The sequence below is a fragment of the Natator depressus genome, chromosome 15 (assembly GCF_965152275.1).
Source record: "Natator depressus isolate rNatDep1 chromosome 15, rNatDep2.hap1, whole genome shotgun sequence".
In the NCBI taxonomy this organism is placed as follows: Eukaryota; Metazoa; Chordata; order Testudines; family Cheloniidae; genus Natator; species Natator depressus.
The window spans coordinates 25433770-25456023 of record NC_134248.1 but is presented as its reverse complement, the minus strand read 5'-3'; the positions used below and the strand labels follow the sequence as shown (position 1 = coordinate 25456023).

At 40.5% G+C, this 22254-nt stretch overlaps 1 protein-coding gene across 2 annotated transcripts in view; it reads left to right on the top strand.

Moving 5' to 3' along the window:
- Nucleotides 1-3840: 3840 nt before the first annotated feature.
- ATP2A2 (ATPase sarcoplasmic/endoplasmic reticulum Ca2+ transporting 2) overlaps nucleotides 3841-22254 on the top strand; it is a 78400-nt gene continuing 59986 nt past the window's right edge. The window contains exons 1-4 of one of the 2 annotated variants that reach the window (XR_012641994.1): nucleotides 3841-4153; nucleotides 5161-5178; nucleotides 5278-5360; nucleotides 16564-16668. Coding sequence is in view for 1 of the 2 variants with exons in the window: in XM_074972623.1 (XP_074828724.1) it covers nucleotides 4036-4153; nucleotides 5161-5178; nucleotides 5278-5360; nucleotides 16564-16668 (324 nt within the window). In the remaining variant the exon portion in view is untranslated. The remainder of the gene's footprint in view (nucleotides 4154-5160; nucleotides 5179-5277; nucleotides 5361-16563; nucleotides 16669-22254) is intronic. The other variant, XM_074972623.1, reaches the window with a different exon arrangement.

Genomic DNA, 22254 nt, shown 5'->3' with positions numbered 1-22254 from the left:
ACTTCCATTGGATCAAAGGAAGGCAGTATGAGGTGATGCCACTTGGGCTTTATTCTCAGTTTTACATATATCTGTTTCCCAAAGGTGCAAAAGAAATGGGGGAAGGGGGCGAGGGGGAACGACATACCAAGTCCTGCAGTCATGTTGAATGAGGGATATCAACAGGACAGGTTAGGGTGAGCAAATTATACTTGAAACTAGTGAGTCCTACAAGATTCAGCATCACCTAGCAGGGCTAACACCTGTTAACAGGTATGGTCCTCAGGAGCCCACTGCTATCCTGTTATACTGCCCTTGCCATGTTTCAGGTTCATTAACAGATGCTCACATGAACTTTTTGGAGAAACAAACACACAAAAGGTAGTCTTATAACTATGTGTAGAGTTATTTAACAGGGAGGAATCATTATGAAGTATGATCTGATTTTATTTTTAATATTTATTTATTGGGGACATTGTCACTGATGTTACCTTTTATTGGCTCACTTGAAAGGGAGGTAAGAAAATGAAGTGCAATCTTTTCAGAGGCTTTGAAGTGTTTCTGATGTGTGAAGGTGAGTGTTACATGTTTGTGTGTATATAGTGTTTTGAGTGTACCTGTCATTCGTGTGTATATATATGACAGGTACACTCAACACACCAGATATATATAGTACTATATATACAGAGTATTTGTGGTCTGCGCCATGTGTCAGATTGATATATGCTGGCATGCTGTGTTGGTGTGAGGTGTATTGTGTTGGCGAATTGGTCAGTGTGTTATGTGTGTGCCAGTTTGGAGTGTGTTTACACATGTGGTTGGTTTGGTTGGTGTCATTGGTGTATGTCAGTATGAGCTGTGTATATCATTAATTGTTTGTATCACTCAGTATCATGTATGCACATAACATTGGGAGCATATGTTGTGGTGTGTTTGGGTTCTATGTTGAATACAGGTGCGTTGGCCTGTATCACGTATGTGCATGTGTGTATCAATTGATATTGAATGGTGGAGTCTGTATCAGTTAGGTCTGTGTCATGTGTTGGTCAGTGTGTGGGTGTTTGTATTGGTGTAGGGCGCCGGTGCTGTGTGCTTTTTTTGTGTGTGCTGGTAAGTGTCAAGTGCATGTGTCAAGTGCATTGTGTTTTATGTATTTGTCTTGGCTGGTGTCATGTGTGCATAAAAAAATTGAGGCAAGTAATAAAGAACTGAATACAAGACAAAAAGTAAATTGTCAAGTTGACACATTCTATATCTCCCTGGACACTGTCTATTTACATTGAAAGCTTTTTGGGGAGCAGCTACACTTCTGCAAACAATCTGGCACATTTCAGCATAGATGTAATGGCTAGAGGAAATGAGGGTGACATATCCCTTGCAACTTTTTATTCTCATGTTGACTTCTCCCTCAATGTGGCTGCAGGACTGAGGTATTTTCAGTGCAGGTCCCATACAACCTTTCTTATGTGGTTGCATCTCTGCACTTTGGGTGCTTCAGAATTAATAAATAATAATGTATTAGCGATGGTGCACATATTGTCTATATTGGTGTAGAGTATGTGTGTACAATGTGCTGGTGTCAACTTGTGTGTAGCAGTTTTATGTATACACGTATGAGTCAATATATATGTACGTTATATTGGTTGGTGCTGAGTACTTGTAGGGTGTGTACATTGTGTGTGGCTGTGTGTTGTTCGGCATGTAAATTCACACTGTCAATATTGTGCATCATTCATGGTATGTCTATACTGCAATCACCAGTTGTAATTGTAGCTTGTGTAGACATATCTGAGCCAGATTTAACTAGCTAGCTTGGATACCAGAGCAATGAACATGTGGCAGTGGAGGTTAGCCGCCTGAATAATTACCCAGGGTTCTGTGCAAGCTTGTCCAGACCACGCTGAGCCTGTGCGGCTGCAACTTCACTGCTCTGATACCTGAGCTAGCTAGACTGAAGCTAGCTCACGTATGTCTACACAAGCTGCAATCACACCCCGTGATTGCATTGTAGACATACCCCCAGATCAGCTGGAGTTGGTGTGCGTCAGTCAATGTCCTGTATTAAACGTTACTTGAAGTTTGTGAATTATGATGTGGTGTGGGTATCATTGTTGCCAGTTAGAGGTTGGTTGGTGGGTGTTGGTCATTGATATTGTGCATGAGATAGTTGGTGAGTGTTAGTTGGTGACACGTTGCACATGTGTGTCAGTTTTTAGGTCAGTCATTGTTATGTGTGTACATGTGAGCCAAAAGTGTATGTGTGCGTGCATTAGTGTTGGGATGGGAATCGAGGCTCTGAAAGGGGTGTTGAGTGGGTCAGTGGGGACCTAGTTAATGTTGCGATAATGGCTGGGGAGAATCAAACTGGTGATGGTTTGGGAGCAGGCAGACACTTTTCCATCACACCTCCCTCTTTGCTCCACTGGTCCCCTTTCTCTCACCTGTGTCGCGCTCCACCCAAGCTGGGGATCCTGTCAGGATGGGAGCAGCCCACCCCCAATGTGCTGGGGCAGAGGGCAGCCAGAACAGGGGAGAGCCCCTGCACCGGGTTGGGGGCCTGACAGAACAGGGGGCAGCTCCCTGCACTGTGCTGGGGGGAGCCTCTCAGGACACAGGGGGCTGTCAACACAGGGGCCCGTCAAGACAAGGGGCAGCCCCCCACCCATGCTCAGGGCCTGACAGAACAGGGGGCAGCCCACCCCTGCCGTGCTGGGGGGAGCTGCCAGCACAGGGGCCTGTCAGGACAGGGGGCAGCAGCCCCGTCCCACTCCCCGCTGGGGTCCGAGTCCAATCAGAACAGGGGCATCCCGCACACCGTGCTGTGGGGCTGTCAGGCCAAGCCCCCCGTGCCGGGTCCCGGGTCCTATCAGGACATGAGGCCAGGACAGCCTTCCACCCGCCCCGACCGCAGTGAGGTTCACGCCAGGGCAGGGAGCTGCCCGGGGGTCACGCCGGGGCAGGCCGCCAGCCCACTGGAGGCTGCTCCCGCCTCACAGAGCAGTGGTCAAACGACGTTTCTCCACCCAGACCTCTCTCCTGCGCCCGCCCGCATACGGGTACCAGCGGCGTGGGTTACGGCACTCCGCAGAGTCGCGGCGCGGGCGGGCCCCTTTGCTTGTCGCGTTTCGGATCCGGGTTCGTGCGGGCGGGGCTGCTCCCTCCTCCCCGCTCCCTGCTCCCGGCCAATGAGCGGCGTCCACATGCTGCGGTCGCGAGAGGGGCAGCGGCGAGCTGGCTCCGATAAATTCTATTAGAGCAGCCGCCGTTCGCTCAGCTCGCGCTGGGGAGGGAACGGAGCAGGAGGCAAGCAGGGCACCGGCTAGCCGGAGACAGCGGCCTAGGTTACACCGCCCGGTGGAGAGCGCCGGGAGCGGATCCCACCCCGCCAGGCACTTCACGCTCTCCCCTAGAGAGACGAGTGGGCACGACCCCCAGGGCAGCTACGCCCCCTAGAGGAGACAGGGCATTTCATACCCCTCAGAGGAGAGTGCGGGGTGATAAATTACCTTATTCCCCCTGGTAGCGGCGAAAGGGACAGTTACTCTCCGGCTGAGGAGAAAAGGGGACAGCTCAATTCCCTCCACGCGCGCCCCACAGTGCCGGTGGGGGCGGTTGTTACCCTAGCACCCCCCGCAGTACCTCTCGGAGCGGGGTGAGGGCAGGCATTGGCCTGACGTCTGAGAGAAGGGGGGGTGACTTTGTCTCGTGGCCCCGAAACGGCTGCCGGAGAAGGGGGTGCAGCGGAGCCCGTGCTCTAGCTCCGTGAGAGGAAGGGGGGCGGTTGTGTTCCCGAGGGGGTGGGAGGGGGTGGGGGCGAGTCCCCCGCCGGTACGCAGCGAAGGGGGGGGGGCGTGCAGGTGCCGTGACCGGAGGGGAGCGCTCCTCGGATCCCTATTGTTGTCTAGGTCTATGGTGATAATCACCCGGGGGCGGTTGGGGACCCATAGGGGGAGAGAGCGAGGCACCGAGCGGGCTGAGTGGAGGGTTTGCTGCTGTTCCTGCTGCTGCTGCTGAGAAGAAGGAAGCGGGGGAGAGACACCATTTGCCGGCCCGGCCATGGAGAACGCTCACACCAAGACGGTGGAGGAAGTTTTGGCTTATTTCGGCGTGAACGAGAGCACTGGGCTCAGCCTGGAGCAAGTCAAGAAGCTCAAGGAGAGATGGGGCGCCAACGGTAGGTGAAGCAACCCCCACGCCAGCCGCTGCCGGGGGGATGCTGCTGCGTGCTGGGATCCTCTTTCTCCCTCTCATCCTCCCTAGGGCCCTGTTTCAAGGCCTAACCTATGTGTGCAAAGCCGGCATCTGACTCAGGACCCGGAATAGGAGCGAGGGAGAGAGAAGATGGCTGACTTGAACTCCACCTCGTGGGTTTCTTTTATACCCTGAGCGGTCAGGGCTGCTTAAGCAAGGAGGGTGCCACCTCCGTTTCCTTTCACCTTGATGGGAAATAAGCTTCTATCATTAAATAAAGCACATGATTTTTTTTTTAAAGAGCCCCTTTTATTATTTACTTGACCTTCATTTTATCGCTATTTCCAACCCTCCCACGCAAACCTCGTTCTTTTTCTTTTGAAAGAAGGTGGGCTTTTTTGGCTTAAAAAAATTGCCCAGAAAACAATGGGGCAGAGCTTTATTTTTATAGCTTTCTTTTGTGCCAATTGTATTGCAGAAACGGCTTACAGAGAGGAGTAAAAAATAGCAGATGGGGAGACAGCAATTCCTAAATAGAAAGATGAGATTGTGAAGTATTTGGCTATACATCTTATGGTTTGGTAAAGTGGATGTAGAGGGAAATCAGTGTTCTGCTGGAGTCTGAAAAACGTTTGAAGCCCGTGATCCTTTGTATGCAGCGGCACCAGAAGTAACAGAGCAGGCATGAGTGATGACTTGGCTGAATTGTAACCTTAGTAGATTGCTGCTAAAATGTATTTGACATAAATTGTGGAATTAGCGAGGCCCGTTCCAATTCTTGTTGAAAGGAGGCACTTTAATTGCATTACTCAGCATTGCCTTAAAATCTGAATTTCATATATACATAAAATCGGGTAGAATTTAGTTTTGTAGCATTTTGGCTAGCTCAGAAATGATCTTTAATGATGGATGCTTTAGTGTGGCTAATGTAGTTATCTAACAGTCTTTTCTCTTTGACATGCTCCTTGGGCAAACCTATGCTTCCTGCAGAATTACCAGCTGAAGAAGGTAAGCAAGCTTGTACAATCTTCTAATATTTTTTATCCATACTTTGCATCTTTCTGTGGATATTTAAGATGCAATACATCTGCCTTTTATATCTTGCAGGAAAATCCTTACTTGAGCTTGTGATTGAACAATTTGAAGACTTATTAGTTAGAATTTTGTTGTTGGCAGCCTGTATATCTTTTGTAAGTATAAAATGTTTGTTGTTTTTCAGACTTTTCACACATTGACCAAATGAGACTACTGTACATTATTTATATATATGGACAGGGTTATTCCTTAAGTTATTTTCTTGCTTGCACTAGTTCTTTTTATGATGTGAACAAATAAATTGTATGTGGAGTCTTAAATTGGTTATCTCGCTAAGGTTAACTTTTGCATCTTTTAGGCATTAATTTTCCATATTCACTTCATGTATGGTTTATATAATTCTCTTCTTTCTTGAATACAATTAAACTAGACACACACAGACCTGTAAAAAGCACACATATAATCTATCATATTTTTTTGTATACCTACTTGAGTTGGGATTTCCCAACCCTTCTTTTTTTTGTTGGCTTTTAAAACCAACCTCCTGAGTTTAGCTGGTCATTCTTTTTGCTTTTGAGTTAATCCTTATCAAGCTAAATGAATGATCACTGGAAGTGGTTTTTGGATACAATGCAAACTGTAAATAGAATTTGCATGAGGAATATTTCAGTTGCCTTCCCTCCCTGATAATAGCAAGGTGACAGTTGTTGCTTTTGACAGTGACAAGAATGATGACAGCAGTGATGGCACCATTGTTGACCAAATTTGGTAACTGACCTTTGGATAGTCTTTCTGTAAAGTGGACCCCTCGTCTTGCATACAGGATTGAAAGGACAAGAAACACTAAATGACTCTGGTTTTTGTTTTGTTTTTAAATTATGTTTAATTGGCTAGTTTCTTTATGCAGTGTGTATGGGATATATGGTTGCTAAGGAACTGGAGAAATGAATTGAAGACTAAGTACAGGAGGAAGGTGATAAGTCTGTTTTTGACAAGTTGGAGAACAGAATGATTGCTTTCTATTTATTTAAAAAAAAAAAAGTGCAGAACATTAGAGATTGTTAGTGAAGTCTACCAAACAGACCCTTACTTCCACCTAAGGAATTGTAGCTTAACTCTGTCCAGAAAAACAGGCATTAGTCTTTTATAAGCTAAAAGAATAAAAAAATGGATTTTGTACTGATTTTCTAGTGTTCTTTCCGTCTACCAAAGTTAAACTGATCATGACTATAGACTCAAGCAAATGATCAATCTTAAACTAAGACTGTTTAAAAAAAAAAAAAAAAAAAGAGGATGGTTCTCACCTGTTGTGCCTGATGCAGGATACTGCGTTGTTGATTCTGGGCCAGTGAAGGCTTCTGATATCACAAAACTGACACTCAGTTTCAAAGAAGAGGGCCTCAGTTTTGGTATGTGTGTGTATATAATTGCCAGCTGGCCAAGGATTGGCATTGAGCTTGCCTGTGGAGACACACATTCTAGTCACTTTGATATGTCCTGGGAGAAAAATGGCTGGCAGTAGCAATTTTAAGAAATGGGTGAACATCTAGTTGTAAAGGGTCTGAAAGTTGCATCCCTCATGAGGGTAGAGGGGGAAAGAATGATAGTAATAAAGGGTAGTGGAATTTTATAGTGCATGAGTTACTACTTCTAGAAACTTACATCCCACTTAATTTCCAACCAAATGGGTGAAGATAAAGATCAAATTCAGCAAATTGGAAATTGTCTAGTGTGCTGACTCCATATTCAACACTGTGCTAAACTGACAGGTCAAATAATGTACATGGCCAAATGTACTTTGCTAGTATGTTTACTGAACTTATTAAACAATTAGACTAGCCTCCATTTTCCAGTTTACTGAAATTATTCTGCCTAAATTAGGCAGTCAGTGTAATACAGGGTACACTACTGGGATATCTGGGTTCTCTCCTCGGTTCTACCACTGACCTGCTCGGACCTTGGGCAACTCAGTTCAGTTTTCTATGCCTCAAGTTTCTTCAGCTTTAAAAACGGGGATAATACTTATCCTCCTTCTTGAAAAACATGTTAAGCCCCTGGCCTGAAAATCATTAGCTAAAATAGAAATGCTGCTAATAATTTTTATTGGAGTTATTCTATAAGCAGTTGTTTTTGTTTGCTTTTGGGTTTTGTATTCGGATCAAAGATAACTTGTAATTTCTTCTGTTTTTTCACTTGCAGCTTGACATTTACTCTTTATAAAGGCTATATTAGACTTTCATTGAGTTCTGGTAATTTCAAGCAACTGTGCTAAGCTCGTATAAACATAGAAATATATTTGTTTCTATAAAATATTCAAGGTGATCGACATAATTTAAACTCCGATATTAGTTGTGAAAGCACTCATTTTCAAGTATATAGCAAGTGTGAAGCTTGTGGCCCATAACTGCCATCCAGGGAAATTTAAATGTTACATGGAAAGATAAACTGTGTATACAGCTGAGGTAAAATTAACCTTTAGCATTGGATTGCTGTATCATAAGGATGATTTAGCATCATTTATAATGTGTAATCATCGATAACTGGATCAGCTAAATCTTGAAAAGTTAATGAGGCTTTGTAATACTACAAAGACCACTACTACAATAATATATGTGTAAATCACCAGATTTTTTTTAGGTTACAAGGAGCGTACACAGAGCATATTAATTGATGTTTAGTTTTAAAATGAGGTGCATCAGGGTTGCTTTGGTCTTAAGTTAATGTGTAGGGCTTTGCGTTTTGGGATGTAATAATATAATTGGGGGGGGGGTTGTTTTTAGCAATTTTTGAGCTATATGTATAAATCTCCAAAAATTTGATGGGGCGGGCGCTTTCTCTTTGCATATAGAGTTCTGGGATGAGTAATCTGTTTGTGATGTTCCATATTGCTCCTTAACATAATACTGTGTCAAACACCACTACTTTAAAATGCACGTGGGAACTTCTATTGCGCACAAGCAGAGTCTACATGAACCAATTAATATGCAACACATTAATGTGCTTTAGGAATCATACCTTTGTAGTCTGCATTTCTGCTCCATGTGGGCAAGCCCTTAGATGCAAGGAACCATTTCTGGTGTTTTTCCAATGATTAGTGGGTAAACACAAATTTGTTTCTTGTGTTGGGGATGCTTTAGCAGTGTCTTTCGGTTAAAACTGAAAATCAGAAGCCCTGGTTATGTATAGTTGAATCTTTGGCAGCACTATGGGGTTTCTTTTGAAGTTAATGGATTTCAGCAGGAGTAAGAACAGAATCAAATTACACAAACTTGGATTCTGTGTTCTCAGTGACCCTAAAATATTTTCTGTAATCTTGTTGATCTGGGAGACTGTTACGACTATAGCAGTTGGATAACATAAGGCCTTGTATAACAGTAGCAATAAGTATAGTTAAGGTTGCATAATATCTGCTGTTCTAATCCTTGTTTTCAGTTTGTAACTTTATGAAACTTCCACCTCAGCTGAAATTTTATGGACCTGGTCTTTGTCCAAAAATTAAATGTTCAGAAAGTTTTTGTAACAAAATACTTCTTCCCTCACACATGTACTCAAAGGCATTAGAAGAATATACTTTGTAAAGACTTTTTTTGTTGTTGTTTTAAATCTGAAGATTCTTGTTTGAATTGCATTAGTGCTGAATCGCCTTAGAGGTTGAGTGTTGGAATTGGGCATGGAAATAGTCCTGATTGTGAAGTGTTTGAGTGTTCTGGTGAAAATCGGTTTTGAGTTGGGTCTTTGAAAATCACACTGCCTTCAATGACTGCCTTCAATGAGGCCTGGCAGGACATGTGTGCATAGCTAAATTACTTGCGCAGTAAAAACCTTAATGATGGCAAGTTTTAATTGCGGCAGAGCTCCAGAGAGGCATTTGTTCATTCACTGCTCATCTTGTAAGGTTAAAAACAGCACAACTCCTAAGGTTCACCTGGTGGACCTTGCAAGGTAGATGGGATAGTGGGTTCCTTATGAAATATTTTTTTCTTTGAAGAGTGTATATTATATATTGCACATGCATGTGCATGCACACATTCCATTTTAAAACTCAATATATTAAGTTTGCATGTGTAAGCACTCAAGTAAGAAATTGAGAAAGTTAAGCTTGCTTATGACACCTTGCCTCTGCACCTTTATGTAGGTGCATTACATACCTTTTCTTCAATATCGTACAGTAAAATTAGTGGTTCTCAAATTGTAGTTTGTACATCAACTGGTGGTATGTGTGCTGCAGTCAGGTAGTACACAGGCTGCTGTACAGTATTAACATCATAACCCATTATATCTGTACTGATTTAAATTACTAAGATGGTATGCCAAGTACTTGAGCTGTATATGTGGTATGCTAGATCTCAAAGTCAGAGAATTGCTGTTCTACAGCCTTAGATGCACATACTTTTGTAACATTTCATTCTTGTATTCGTAGACCATTTTCATTGTCATATTCCTCCAGTATATCTCTAATGACTTAAAATACATGTCTTGGAGAGAAGAAAAGTTAAGTTATACGCTTGATCCTATAAAGGACTCTATAGGCATGAACCCTTCCTAAAATGTCTTATCAGAATTATGTAGGACTTGACAGGGATCCACGTGGGCAGCACCAGTGCCTTAGTTAGCTCTGTCTTGGTTGCAATTCAGAGGATGAGCCAGTTAGCAAGAATTTACAGCCAAGTTATTTTCTTGTGTATTTAATCTATAATATTTTGTACAAGACTGGTTTACTGTGTAATGTCAGCTAAATGACTCTAATAGACTGACATACACAGAAGTACGCAGTGCTTTTCAGAGTGTGAAACGTATCTAATATTGTAGAAAAATGTTTGATAAATAGTAGATGATCACTTTGCGTATTATAATGTATGTATGCATATAAGAGAGCAGAGTTAATGTAATCTACACAACCCCAACTTTAGCACTTCCTGACTTTTGTACTTTGCCATGCAACCTTAATGTTTTCCTAATGAATTGTGATAGTTACTCATACTGGACACAGTGTAATCTAGGGAAAGTATTTATAACTGGTTGCCTAAATTAGAGGATCATGAAACCAGCCTACTACTACTACTAATCCCTTTATACCAAATCAGACTTGCAGGTGGGTGCTCTGGAAGCTTGCTAGGTACGGGGTTATATTAAAATCGTATATTGTTGTGAATGTAGCCCAGTAAAGATGTTCATTATACATACTAATCAGGCCCATGTATAGACTGATCTTTCAGTCCTCAAGCATTCAAAACACACCATTAGAGTAAATAAGAATTTTGTGTGCAAGGACTTTAGGGTTGTCCTAAAACATCCTGGGAACAACCTGACTCTTAGATCTGGAATAGTAATGACTACATGTTGCATAAGAGAGGGATAGTGTTGGTATATTACACTGGCATGCTGTCAGCAAAATTCAGATTATGCAATGTCACCTAAGAGTTCACCTGATGGGGAAAGATCGCAGAGATTTAAGAAGTAATTTGTGTAGCTTTTAAAAATGTTCCCTTGTAGTAGGGTGCTATAGCTAGGTAAGAACTTAAATTGCCAGATGCTTCTGTTTTTAGTTCTGCTACCATCAAGTATATAGCAAAGCAATTGTATATTCAGAAACATGGGGCACCACATACTTGAGGTAGTTGCAGTCTGTTAACTCAATAAAACTTCAATTTCCCTTTATAATCATCACTGAGTTTTATTTTTCAGTAACAATTAGCAAGGAGAGTTTTGATCTCATCATGAGTAATGGAACTAAATTTGGGAGAAATGAAAGAATCTTAATCTCTGGTTGGCAATTCCTTTGTGCTTGAAATAATTTCTTGTTAAGACGGTTAAAAAGGGATATTTTATTTGTTTAATTTTAAATTTAAACATGTCCTATCCAGTAAAATAGACACATTTGCATAAAAACATGCATTTTTAACAGAGTCTAAACTGTACTCTAGAGAAATACAAAAAGGATAATGGGAGTCGGCACTGTTGGTTTGTCCAAAATATACTAAATGTTAAAAATCTCAGTGGCCTGGGAGAACAAGCTTTTTATTCCAGGAGGATTGCACAGGTAAAAGAACCCACTTTAATTGGTCTAAGACCTTTTATTGGTAGGATAACATTTGATTTTCATATTTTGCCTCTAAGCTGCCATTCTTAAGTAAAAAAACCTGCCTCTTGGCCACTGACAACATAATCTAGTTTGTCTAATGGATCATAGGTATAATCTCCCGAGCAATGGATTTCATCCCAGAACTTCCACTCTTTGTATACTGTATTCTATTTTTGTTGTCTTCAGAATGCTGTTCCCTCCATCTTTCCTAATAACATGATTGTCTCAAATGACTAATCTCTGTGCTCTGGTATAAAAATTATTGAAACAGTGAGGCTTTTTTAGGAGTACAAATACTTGCATAGTATTATTAATTTAATTCTGGTTTTTCTAACACTTTTAATGACCATTCTGTTTATTGCTGGCTGGCTTACTGGTGCAGCCTCTCTGCTTCTCTTAGTGACTCTGAGCCACAAGCACTCTTTGCTTGTCATTGCATGTGTAATTTTTAGTCTTTGTGTATGTTTCTACTTTTAAAAGTCTCATGGCCCCATCCTTGTTAAACTTTGCTTAAGAGACTTCTGCCAACAGTTAAACCAATTAAATACAGCTTGAGCAATCAGATGAAATATTGTTGAATCAGAGTTGCCCTCTAGATTTGTTCTCACCATTCAGGTGTCAGGGTAGCATTTGTATTAGATATTTCCCTTAGTCTCTGGACTTCCTTTCCACTTAAACAAAAAAAATGCAAAAGCACATTTTGCTTTTCTTTGCTTTTTAGCCTCTTAGGTATACAGAGAATTTTTTTTTAATTGAATTTTCTAATTTTATCAACAGTATTGTCTTAAAACAATACCATGGTGGTTGATCTTAATCATGTTCATGGTTATGAATGCTACAATGATTTGATTACCAGATTTCTGTCAGTAAGGGGTCATCATATCACTGGACCCTTCAGTCTTTTTTATTTATTTATTTTAATTTGAATATCTCATGTGTTGTAAGACTCTGAGGTTTGCTGATGGAACTATTTGCCACTATAGCAAGGCATTTGTACAGTGCCTAGCACAAAGGTGTCCTGGTCTGTGACTAGGACCCTTAGGCAATACAATAAAACACGTAATAAATAATTATGGATTCTATTATTTGCCACACTTTGGTTTCTGTTGTTCCTCTATTTAGTAAAGCAAAAAAGATGTTGGTAATCTTTTTTTAAAAACTAATGTGTTGCTATTTATCTGTTCATCCCTGTTCATTTGCTAGTGCTCATTAAATCTAGGCTAGTATACAGTTGTATCAAATGTACATGAAGTTATTTTGACATTCTCCCACAACCTGTTGTGACAAAAGAAGATCAGACACTTGCAATTGAATGACTCCTATTGTAACTTTTTACAGGTACAGTCACTAGAGTCGTCTTGACATACAGTAACTCCTCACTTAAAGTCGTCCTGGTTAACGTTGTTTCGTTGTTACATTGCTGATCAATTAGGGAACATGCTTGTTTAAAGTTGTGCCTTATAAGGTCGCTTGGCAGCTGCCTGTTTGTCCACTGCTTGCAGGAAGAGTATCCCGTTACAGCTAGCTGGGAGCTTGGAACCAGGGTGGACCGGCAGCCCCCCATCAGCTCCGGTTCCCCTAAGTTCCCTGTGCAGCAGCCACCCAGCAGGCTATCATTTGCCCACAGTTCAGCTGTCCCTCCCCCACTGCAATGTGCTGCTTCTGCCCTCTGCCTTGGAGTTGCTCTCCAGAGCCTCCTGCTTGCTGGGGGGGAGAAGAAAAGGGGGAGGGGGGGATAATGTCAGGGTGTCCCCCTGCACCCCGCTTACCCCATCTCCATAGAGCAGGGGGGACACATGACAGGGCTCAGGAGGGAGGGAACTTCCTGGCAGCAGTTGCTGTCTCAGCTTGATGATTAACTTAACAAGGTAGTGTACTGTACTTAAGAGTGGTGTCAGCGTACTTAAAGGGGAAATGCGCATCTCTCTCTCTCTCACACTCACACAGTGTGTCTCTGTTTCTGTCTGTCATGCTGTCTCCCTTCCCTCCATTCATGCTGTCTTGTAGAGTGTGAGGCTACATTAACAACAAGGAGTTAACCCTTGAGGGCTTAGCCAATTGCTAGTTCATCATTTAGCAGTAAGGCATTCCCTGGGAAATATCCCATCCTCTGACTCCTCCACCTCAACCAAGCTTCACAATCATCGCTGTGTACAGTATTAAATTGTTTGTTTAGAACTTATAGTGTATGTGTGTGTATATATATAAATGGGGGGGGGGGAGGTTAGGTTCCAGGGAAAAAATTTTAGCCCCCCCCCCCCCCCCAAATCCCTGGAATGTAACACCCCCATTTAAAATAATTCTTATGGGGAAATTGGATTCGCTTAACATCGTTTTGCTTGTAGTCGCATTTTTCAGGAACATAACTACAGCATTAAGTGAGGAGTTACTGTATAGGAAAATTTTCTCATTTTTAGACCCCAGGAATTATTCCTTGCTAACAAGTCTCTTGCTAATTGTGGTTCGAATTAATAGGAACACTTAAATTTTACCCTTGTCAAATGTTTTTGAAAGGTTCATGTTTTGGGAACCGCAGTTGTTGGGCTTCTAAAACATCTTAAGGATTTTGATCTGGCTCTCGGCTTGATTTATGGTATCAGTACACCTGTGGTTAAGACTTAAAACAAGCTGTCACATTTGCTCTCTTATGATCTCTGTCTGAATTTTCAGCTGGTCTCTTAGAGCAGAGTTTGGGGTAGGCCCACCTGGGGGTGCGGAATGTGTTGGGGGGGGGAGGGGAAGGAGGAAGAGAAGCTTTAGAGAGGTGAGAAAAGTACTGCATACATTTTACCCATAGCAATGGATAACTAGCAAAGCTGGTTCCTCCAGACATACCGGGTCCTCTGATGGCACTGTGCATTTGACTGTAGATGGCGCTGTGCATTTTGATGGATTTCTGTTAAGCTTGCACAGCATTATACAAAGTCATTGCCATCTGTATGTTAATCTGTTTGCTACGACACGGTGTGCACATTTAATTGTAAGCATCGGTCACAAGCGCAGTTTTGCTTTTGCTCTTATTACAATGGGTCGTTGGCTTTGTTTGAATCAATGTCTTACTGTTAATATTGAATGAGAGTTGCATGGTGTTTGTTTTTTTTAAATTTCTTTGTTTTTTAATCAATATATGTACTTGTGTGGCGGGGCTGCTTAAACTACTACAGACACAAAAAAGGGGGGGCACAATCAAATAAATGTGAGAACCACTGTCTTAGATACTTGATACTATTGAGCATAGGTGTACTGATACTGAGCCTAACACAATGCTGCCTTGCCTGTTACAATATTGGACATTTCCTCTATCCTAATAAAATCTGCTCTCATATTGGTCTTGCTTGGTGGTTCAGATTGTTTCTGTTCAAGGCTCTTGTGCTGTTGCTCCTTCATCCTTTTTAACATCCTGGAGTGTTTCACAATTGAGCAGTAGTTCTAGTGCAGCATGATAGCAGAATGATGGTGTCTTTAGTAACTGCTTGCTTTTTGGCCTATTTGGTAAGGTGCTTCAGAGTTGGTCAGTGACTCATACTGGTGTTGCTTGACTACTGGCACTAATTATTTCTACACATTATTCCCATTTATTGTCATTTAACAGGCTTCCTGTTGCTCAACATGTTGCTTAAAGAATTAGACTGTCTCCTCAGTTATTGCAGAATTTTGCCTGAACTTATTCAGTGAATAGGCCTTTTCCATATGTACCTGAAGTGCTTGAGACTGGTAAATGACAAAAGTCTAAAGAATCCCCAGATTTCATCTGAAGCCTTACAAATATAGAATCATTAGGTGCCTTGTCCTCCTGCTTGGGAATGTATTAAAGCTGAACTGAGGAAAAAGCCACATTGTTAGATCTTTACATAGACCTCCCCAAGTTGATTTAGCTCCCACCCCCACTTTTTAATTAAGAGTTTTTTGCTTCCGTGATCTGCCATTTTAATGTGACTGTTGGGTACCCTGACTGGAAAGCTTAAGAGGAGCACTATAGGCAGGCATCTAAGTTCCCTCTAAACTACATGGCTGTGCAGCAGGCTATCAAAGGCTGCACAGCAGGGGAGAGGCGTCTTTCCCCAGGTCCCAGCCTCGGAGCTGCTGGGGAGGGGGCTGGGGGAAGTCATCTCTCTCCCTGGCCCCACCCCAGAGCCTGCACCCCCCAGCTGGAGCCCTCACCCCCCCCCCCCATACACACACCCCAACTCTCTGCCCCAGCCCTGAGCCCCCTCCCACACTCCAAACCCCTCAGCCCCACCCCCACCACACACCACCTCCATATTGGTGCACATAACACAATTTATTCCGCACATGGATCTAAAAAATTAGAGGGAACATTGGCAGCCATGTTGCTTTTTCCAATTCTCTCCCATTTTAAACTTGGAGGTTTTTATTGAAATTCATCTTCATCACCTTTTGTGCAGTCCCTTTTTTTTTTTAAATGGGGAAGAGAGGCATTTCACTTTTGTAGAATAAGTATTAGTAGAAAATCCCCACCACAAACTGATATTTACAAACGGGGGGACAACTATTCGTTGATATCGTCAGTCGATGGCATGGTTCTGTGCCAGAATACAAACCAGTGGCCAGTCAGGAAAAAAGTCCAATCAGATTATAAGTATAAAGTTGCAGTAATCTTTTAAATATGTAAATACCTTGCAGTGCCTGTTACAAAATTGCCATGTGAATGCCTTTTCTCACTTTCAGGTGGCATTGTAAGTAAGAAGTGGGCAGCACTATCTCCCATAAATGTAAACAAACGTTTGTCTTAGTGATTGGCTGAACAAAAAGTAGGACTGAGTGGACTTGTAGGCTCTAAAGTTTTACATTTTGTTTTTGAGTGTAGTTATGTTTAAAAAAAAAAAATCTGCATTTGTAAGTTGATCTTTCATGATAAAGAGATCATGCTACAGTACTTGTATGAGGTGAATTGAAATACTCTTTCTTTTATCACTTACAGTGCAAATATTTAGAATAAAAATAATATAAAGTGTGCACTGTATACTTTGTATTGTGTTGTAATTGAAATCAATGTATTTGAAAATGTAGAAAAACATCCCAAAATAATTAATAAACTTCAATTGGTATTCTGTTGTTTAGCATGCAATTAAAACCACAATTGGGATTAATTTTTTTTAAAACGGAATTAGTTTTTTTGCATTAATCATATGAGTTAACTAAAATTTAATCTACAGCCCTAGTGATAACATCATAGCTATTTCTGTGAAAATTCTACCACTCCATGTTTTGTGTATCTGTTGTATTATTTAGATTAACTGTGTTTTCTCTTGCAGGTTTTGGCCTGGTTTGAAGAAGGTGAAGAAACAATCACAGCATTTGTAGAACCTTTTGTAATCTTACTTATATTAGTTGCTAATGCAATTGTGGGTGTGTGGCAGGTAAGCAAACATTTTTGTAATACCAAACCTCAGAAACCCTATAGGCTCTTGATTAGTAGCAGTAGATGTTTGTACAGTACAGATTTTATGAGTAGTATAGGCATATACCAAAAGTACCATATACATTGTTAACATTAAATTACTTGGAACCAAAATCATAACGTGAATTCTGTCTTGAAGTGTTGACCCAAAGCAAAAATGGAAGCTACAGAAATGTTAAACACATGGGTAGACTAAAACACACAACACAGAATACCTTGTGGATGTGTTTGGCCATAGTCTTGCTTTCTGTATCTTTCAGCACTTTAGGAAAGAGGTTGTTCATAGTAGAAACCATTCATTAAATAATTGATTCTGTTCTTGAACATTTATTTGCTGTTGAAACAAATATTAATCACTTCAAAACCAGATAGCAAAACTAAAATCTTTAAAGTTGCAGTTGAATAAAGGATGGGGAAATTGTGTATCTAGCTTTTTCTAGCTGTCTTTCATTGAGAAAATGTTAGTTTTACTATGAAGCTCCTGTAATGTATGTGCTAGTCCATATGGGTGACTACAGTATAACATGTTTTCCATCTTACACTGCTCATGGCAAAACAGCTTAAAAACTAAAGAAATTACTTTAAATCTTTGAATAGTTATTGGTTACTTACAGTGGTTCAGACTGGAATTCTGACTCCTAAAATCCTTTACAGTTTGCTTTATGACATTGCCAGTGGAGCTGGGTTGGATTAGGAAAAGAAGCCTTAATGACAAGGAGAATGTGGGGGGGCAAGTGGGAGGAGAATGTATGCGAATACTGATGGCTGAAGGTGGCAGTGAATTAGTAAGGGACAGAATATTTTTAAAGAGGAGACTGTTATAGCTAAAATGAAATATTAAGTACAGAGGGTTTGATAAACTAGTTAACAGGAGCTTTACATTTATTTAAAGTGTGTGTTTGTTTGTTCTTGCTAAATAATGGGATTACATTTTATTATGAAATCCTATTTTCAGATGATAAAACATGAATGTTATCCATGCAGAAACTTGACTGGAAGTTCCATCTGAAAATATACTATAATTTCAAATAGAAACTTAAAATTGGTTCGGAACTTTAATTACAGACATGAACAACTTTTTTTGAGACTTCAAAGGGTCTTTTTACAATAAAGACCTACCATTTTGTGCAGCTCAATCTAAAACCTAATAAGGTAAAAAGCCTTTCTCTCCAGGAATAAGATGTTTTTCAAAATAAAGTTTAATTACTGTTGACAGTTCTGAGCCTGCTTACGATAGAAGAAACCATGCTGTAAAATAAACTTTTACTGGCATTTTGATGATGAGATGATGACTTTACAATCACATCCTGCTTCAATATTGGCTTAATCATAAATTGCAGTATTTTTTAAAAAGTATTTAAATATTTTGCTCTAAAGTGACTTGTGATTAAGCCAACATAAAAGCAGCATAGAGATTTCAGTCTTGACAGTTGATTACCACATTGCCAGTGACAAAAATACTTTTTTTTACAGCAAGATGATTACTGTCCTGTAGACTTAGAAATAGCAGTAATTAAACTTTGTTTTTCAAAATAAGATTATCTATGTCAAGAAATACCTTGCTTTACCTTATTTTATCAGCTTTGAGCCTATTTGCCTAACCAAAATGGATGCAGTTCTCTAAAATATTTAGTATGTCTTTTGATACGTCACTGATAATATGTAAGGGTGTGTAGTGCGTTCTGGTAGACTAACTGAACAAATTTCTAGTATAGTACAATAAGGTAAATTCAGGAAGGCCAGGTAATCAGGACAATAGCTTGCCTGAAAACTGGTTCCATGCTTGTTACATCTTTATCCAAGGTTGGTACTCTTCCAGACTAAAAAAACCCACAAACAAATCCCACAATTTTTTTTAAAATGTATTTATTGATTGTGCAAATCTGTTTCAGTGGCTCATCTGACACTTGGTTTCATTTAAATTGAAAGTCACCTTAAGACAGCTACATAGTATATCTAAGATTAGTTGTAATACATGTGCCTTGACAGAGTAGCAGAGAGAACCCCACAAAACTGCTTACTTCTAAAATCCATATTACAATGGGAAAACATCAAACATGTTGGGTGTTTGCAAACAGAATCTAAAAAACAGAGCATAAAACATATCTTGTTTCAGTTATTTGATCTAAGTATTTTAGTACTTCTTGACTTGCCCACACCCAGTATTTTGGGTGTTAAAGCAGCTTGTGCTGTGATGTCACTTTAAAAATGGAATCTAAATACCAAGTGACTGAAGTTTCTACTTGTAAAGATAGTATTAGCACCTTATGAGAACTTGGAACACACAGAATCAGAAAATGCTACAAAGTGTTGTTGTTGTTTTTTGTTTTGTTTTAACTTAGTTTGGTAATTGTGGAGCAGTTAGAATTGTTACATGTACAACATACCTGATTCAAACCCACAAAAGAAAGGAAACGAAAAATTAAGTCATCATCATACAGGACATACCCTCTTTACCACAGGAAAGCCTTACTAAAACTACAGTATACCACTAACCACACATCACAGCTTTAACTCTGACCCCCTCAACCTTTCCTTCTCCACACGGCCTTTTCCTAAACTACCCTTTCCTAATAGTATTACTTGTGGAAGTTTGCTGTGGTGTTGTATTGTCATGGGGTAGTGTAGTAAAAGAGTGTGGTGGAACGATGGCATCCATAGCAGAGTCAAGGCTGAGGGATATGGTAGCTGCAGTTATGGTAAAATGTGTGCCTGTGGACGAAGAAGCTATGTTCTGTTAGGTGGCTTAATTTTTCCTTGCTTTTATGGGTTTTAGTGAGGTTTACGTGTGTAACAACCCTAACTACTTCACAACAGTTGTGTGTATATTATCTTCCCAGTTCTCTAATGTTTTAGTGGGGGCTTGGTATTGGACAAAAGTGGGAGGTGGTTTTTATGGGGTGGGTGTAAAATGCAGCTGCTGACAGATTTTTATGCACCGATAGCTGCTGCACCAGTATCCTCACATGTCAGGAGCTATACATAAATTCTCTGTTGGCAACTGTTTGTGCTTAAACATTTGCTTAGTATGAACTGCCAGAAGTCACCTGAAATTAGAACTGGCTGGAAGAAGGGAATCCCTTTCGGGGGGGTTAAGTCCTCCCAAATCTGGACAAAATGTTGAAACTGACTTTTTTTTATGGAAAGGAATTTAAAGAAAAACAATTTTTTGGTTTCCCAGCTGCCCCCCAAGAAAGCTTTTGTCAATTTCACTTATGGGAGCTGGGGGAAGGTGGAGCCCTGGTAGTGCTCTTCCTCTCCATCTCTGAGCTAGCCTGCCAGGAAAGTGAAATTGACAATTGCTGTCCTAGTGGGCAGCCAGGGAACAGTTACTTCCATTTTCCCAGTGAAAAAATCAATTTCCTTTATAAAATCAACTTATTTGTGGGAAAACTCTGATTTTTGTGCAAAGCACATTTTTTATCAGCAAATATTCTGGCAAAAATTTTGACCAGCAGTATCTGAAATCCAAACTTTTTTCCATAGAAAAACTACATTCTACCAGATCTACTCAGGACCAACCCCTCTAACAAATTTTGTGTAGATACATAACGTTAGAAGAGATCAGTTGACAATTGATGGTGTACTATGAAGGAAAAAACTCAGCCAGAACCACATTTCAAAATTTTTCTATTTGAGTATATATTATGAAGGAAAACCAAAACTACATAGACAATACAAAGGGCCTAAATATTAACCCTACATGAAATGTCATACTAAAAGGCCAGTTGCTTTTAGAGGAAAAACAAGATGTTTATGACCCACCTCAAGGTCATTTTAGAACAGTGGTGGCTAAGTTGCAGCCCGCGGGCCGCATGTGGCCCGTCAGGGTAATCCATTGCTGGGCTGCAATACAGTGTTTACGTTGACCGTCGGCATCATGGCCTCCCGCAGCTCTCAGCGGCCATGGTTCACAGCTCCCAGCCAATGGGAGTTGCAGGAAGCAGCAGCCAGCATGTTCCTGTAGCCTGCGCCGCTTTCCGCCGCTCCCATTGACCAGGAACGGTGAACCACTGCCACTGGGAGCTGAGGGCAGCCGTGCCTGCAGACAGTCAATGTAAACACTGTCTCGTGAACCGCCAGCAGATTACCCTGATGGGCTGCAGGTTGCCCACCACTGTTTTAGAACTTAACCTAGCTATGGAGTCACCACCACAGTGCTTCCATAATATAGTAGCTTAAAGCCCATGCAGTTGGACAGGTTTGGGACTTGGACTAGGCAAACTATTATCTAAGCAGTTTTTCTCATACAACCAATGAAATTGTTGCATGAAAACAAGATGTAGAGCAAAGTTGGGGATTGGTGGTTACCTCAGATATCACAATGGTCTGGGACTCTTAGGCATATATCTGTGCCATGCTTACTGGAGCTGTACACCACACAGGTATAATTCATGAAGTCAAAATGGCTGAGAACTTAAAAATTGGGCTCTAACAGACTGCAAAACTTAGTGATTCAACCTATTGATATTTTGAACAAAGAACTTTCAGTCATGATTGTAGCAGTTTCCATCGCTTCACACTGACTCATATTCTAGACTGCCAATCCTGGAATCTTATTGTATGGATATTTGCTATCTGCATACTATTAAACATACAAGATTAAGTTTTATTATCTGATTCAGTGATCTTTCTAAATATAAAGAGTAATGTGAATCTGTATTCCATACTACGATGAAAACCTGAATCTTCACGTTTGTATTTAGTAAAAAATACAGGTCCACTACACACAGTATGCATTTCTAAATTTGGTGTGTTCCTTCTCTGAAGTTAAGTAGGCAGTATTGTTTTACTTGGATTCAAATAGCCATACTAGTTTACTTTTTATTATTTAATTTTTATTTGGTTTTGATTTTAAGGCTTTGATGTGGAGATTTGAGTAGTTACAATTTCAAATTAATGGCAGTAGCTGACTAATCTAATCTAAACTTTCAGGGTTTTTAACTAATGTCCAAATTTTAGTTGTAGATAATCAAATTTAACAGAGGCAAAAAACTTGACTTCTTAGCCAGGGATTTCAGTTGGCAGCACAATTCTAATTTTCTGGTTAAATGCTGCCCAAAGCAATTTATCATCTTAAATTACAAATGGGTAAACTTTTATTGGATACTTTTTTATTTTAGAGGCATGCTCTTAATAATATAAAAATATTCAACACATTACTTTGCAGCTGAAAATGTTCAGGAATTCAGTGATTTTGACATTTGAAGGGAAATATTGTATAGTGACATGCAAATGCTGCTGCAGATTTTACCTTTCATCCTTCAAACTTTTCCCTGCTAGATTAATTCTAAAGTTTTATAAAACCTAAGTAGTTCAAATATTTTACAACTTTGAAGAGACACTGTAGTCAGCATGTCTCAGAAAATGCATAGTCTCGTGTGTTGTACTGTGGCTATTTTTGTGATGTCAGATTTTTCAAAAATTTTAGTATCACAGGTGCCTCAGTTGAATACATGAGTTATCTGATGTTGCATACTTATGTGGAACATACCAATAGAGCAGTTGTTTACACCTTTTCCTCTCACTCTCAAAGCTGAAGTGA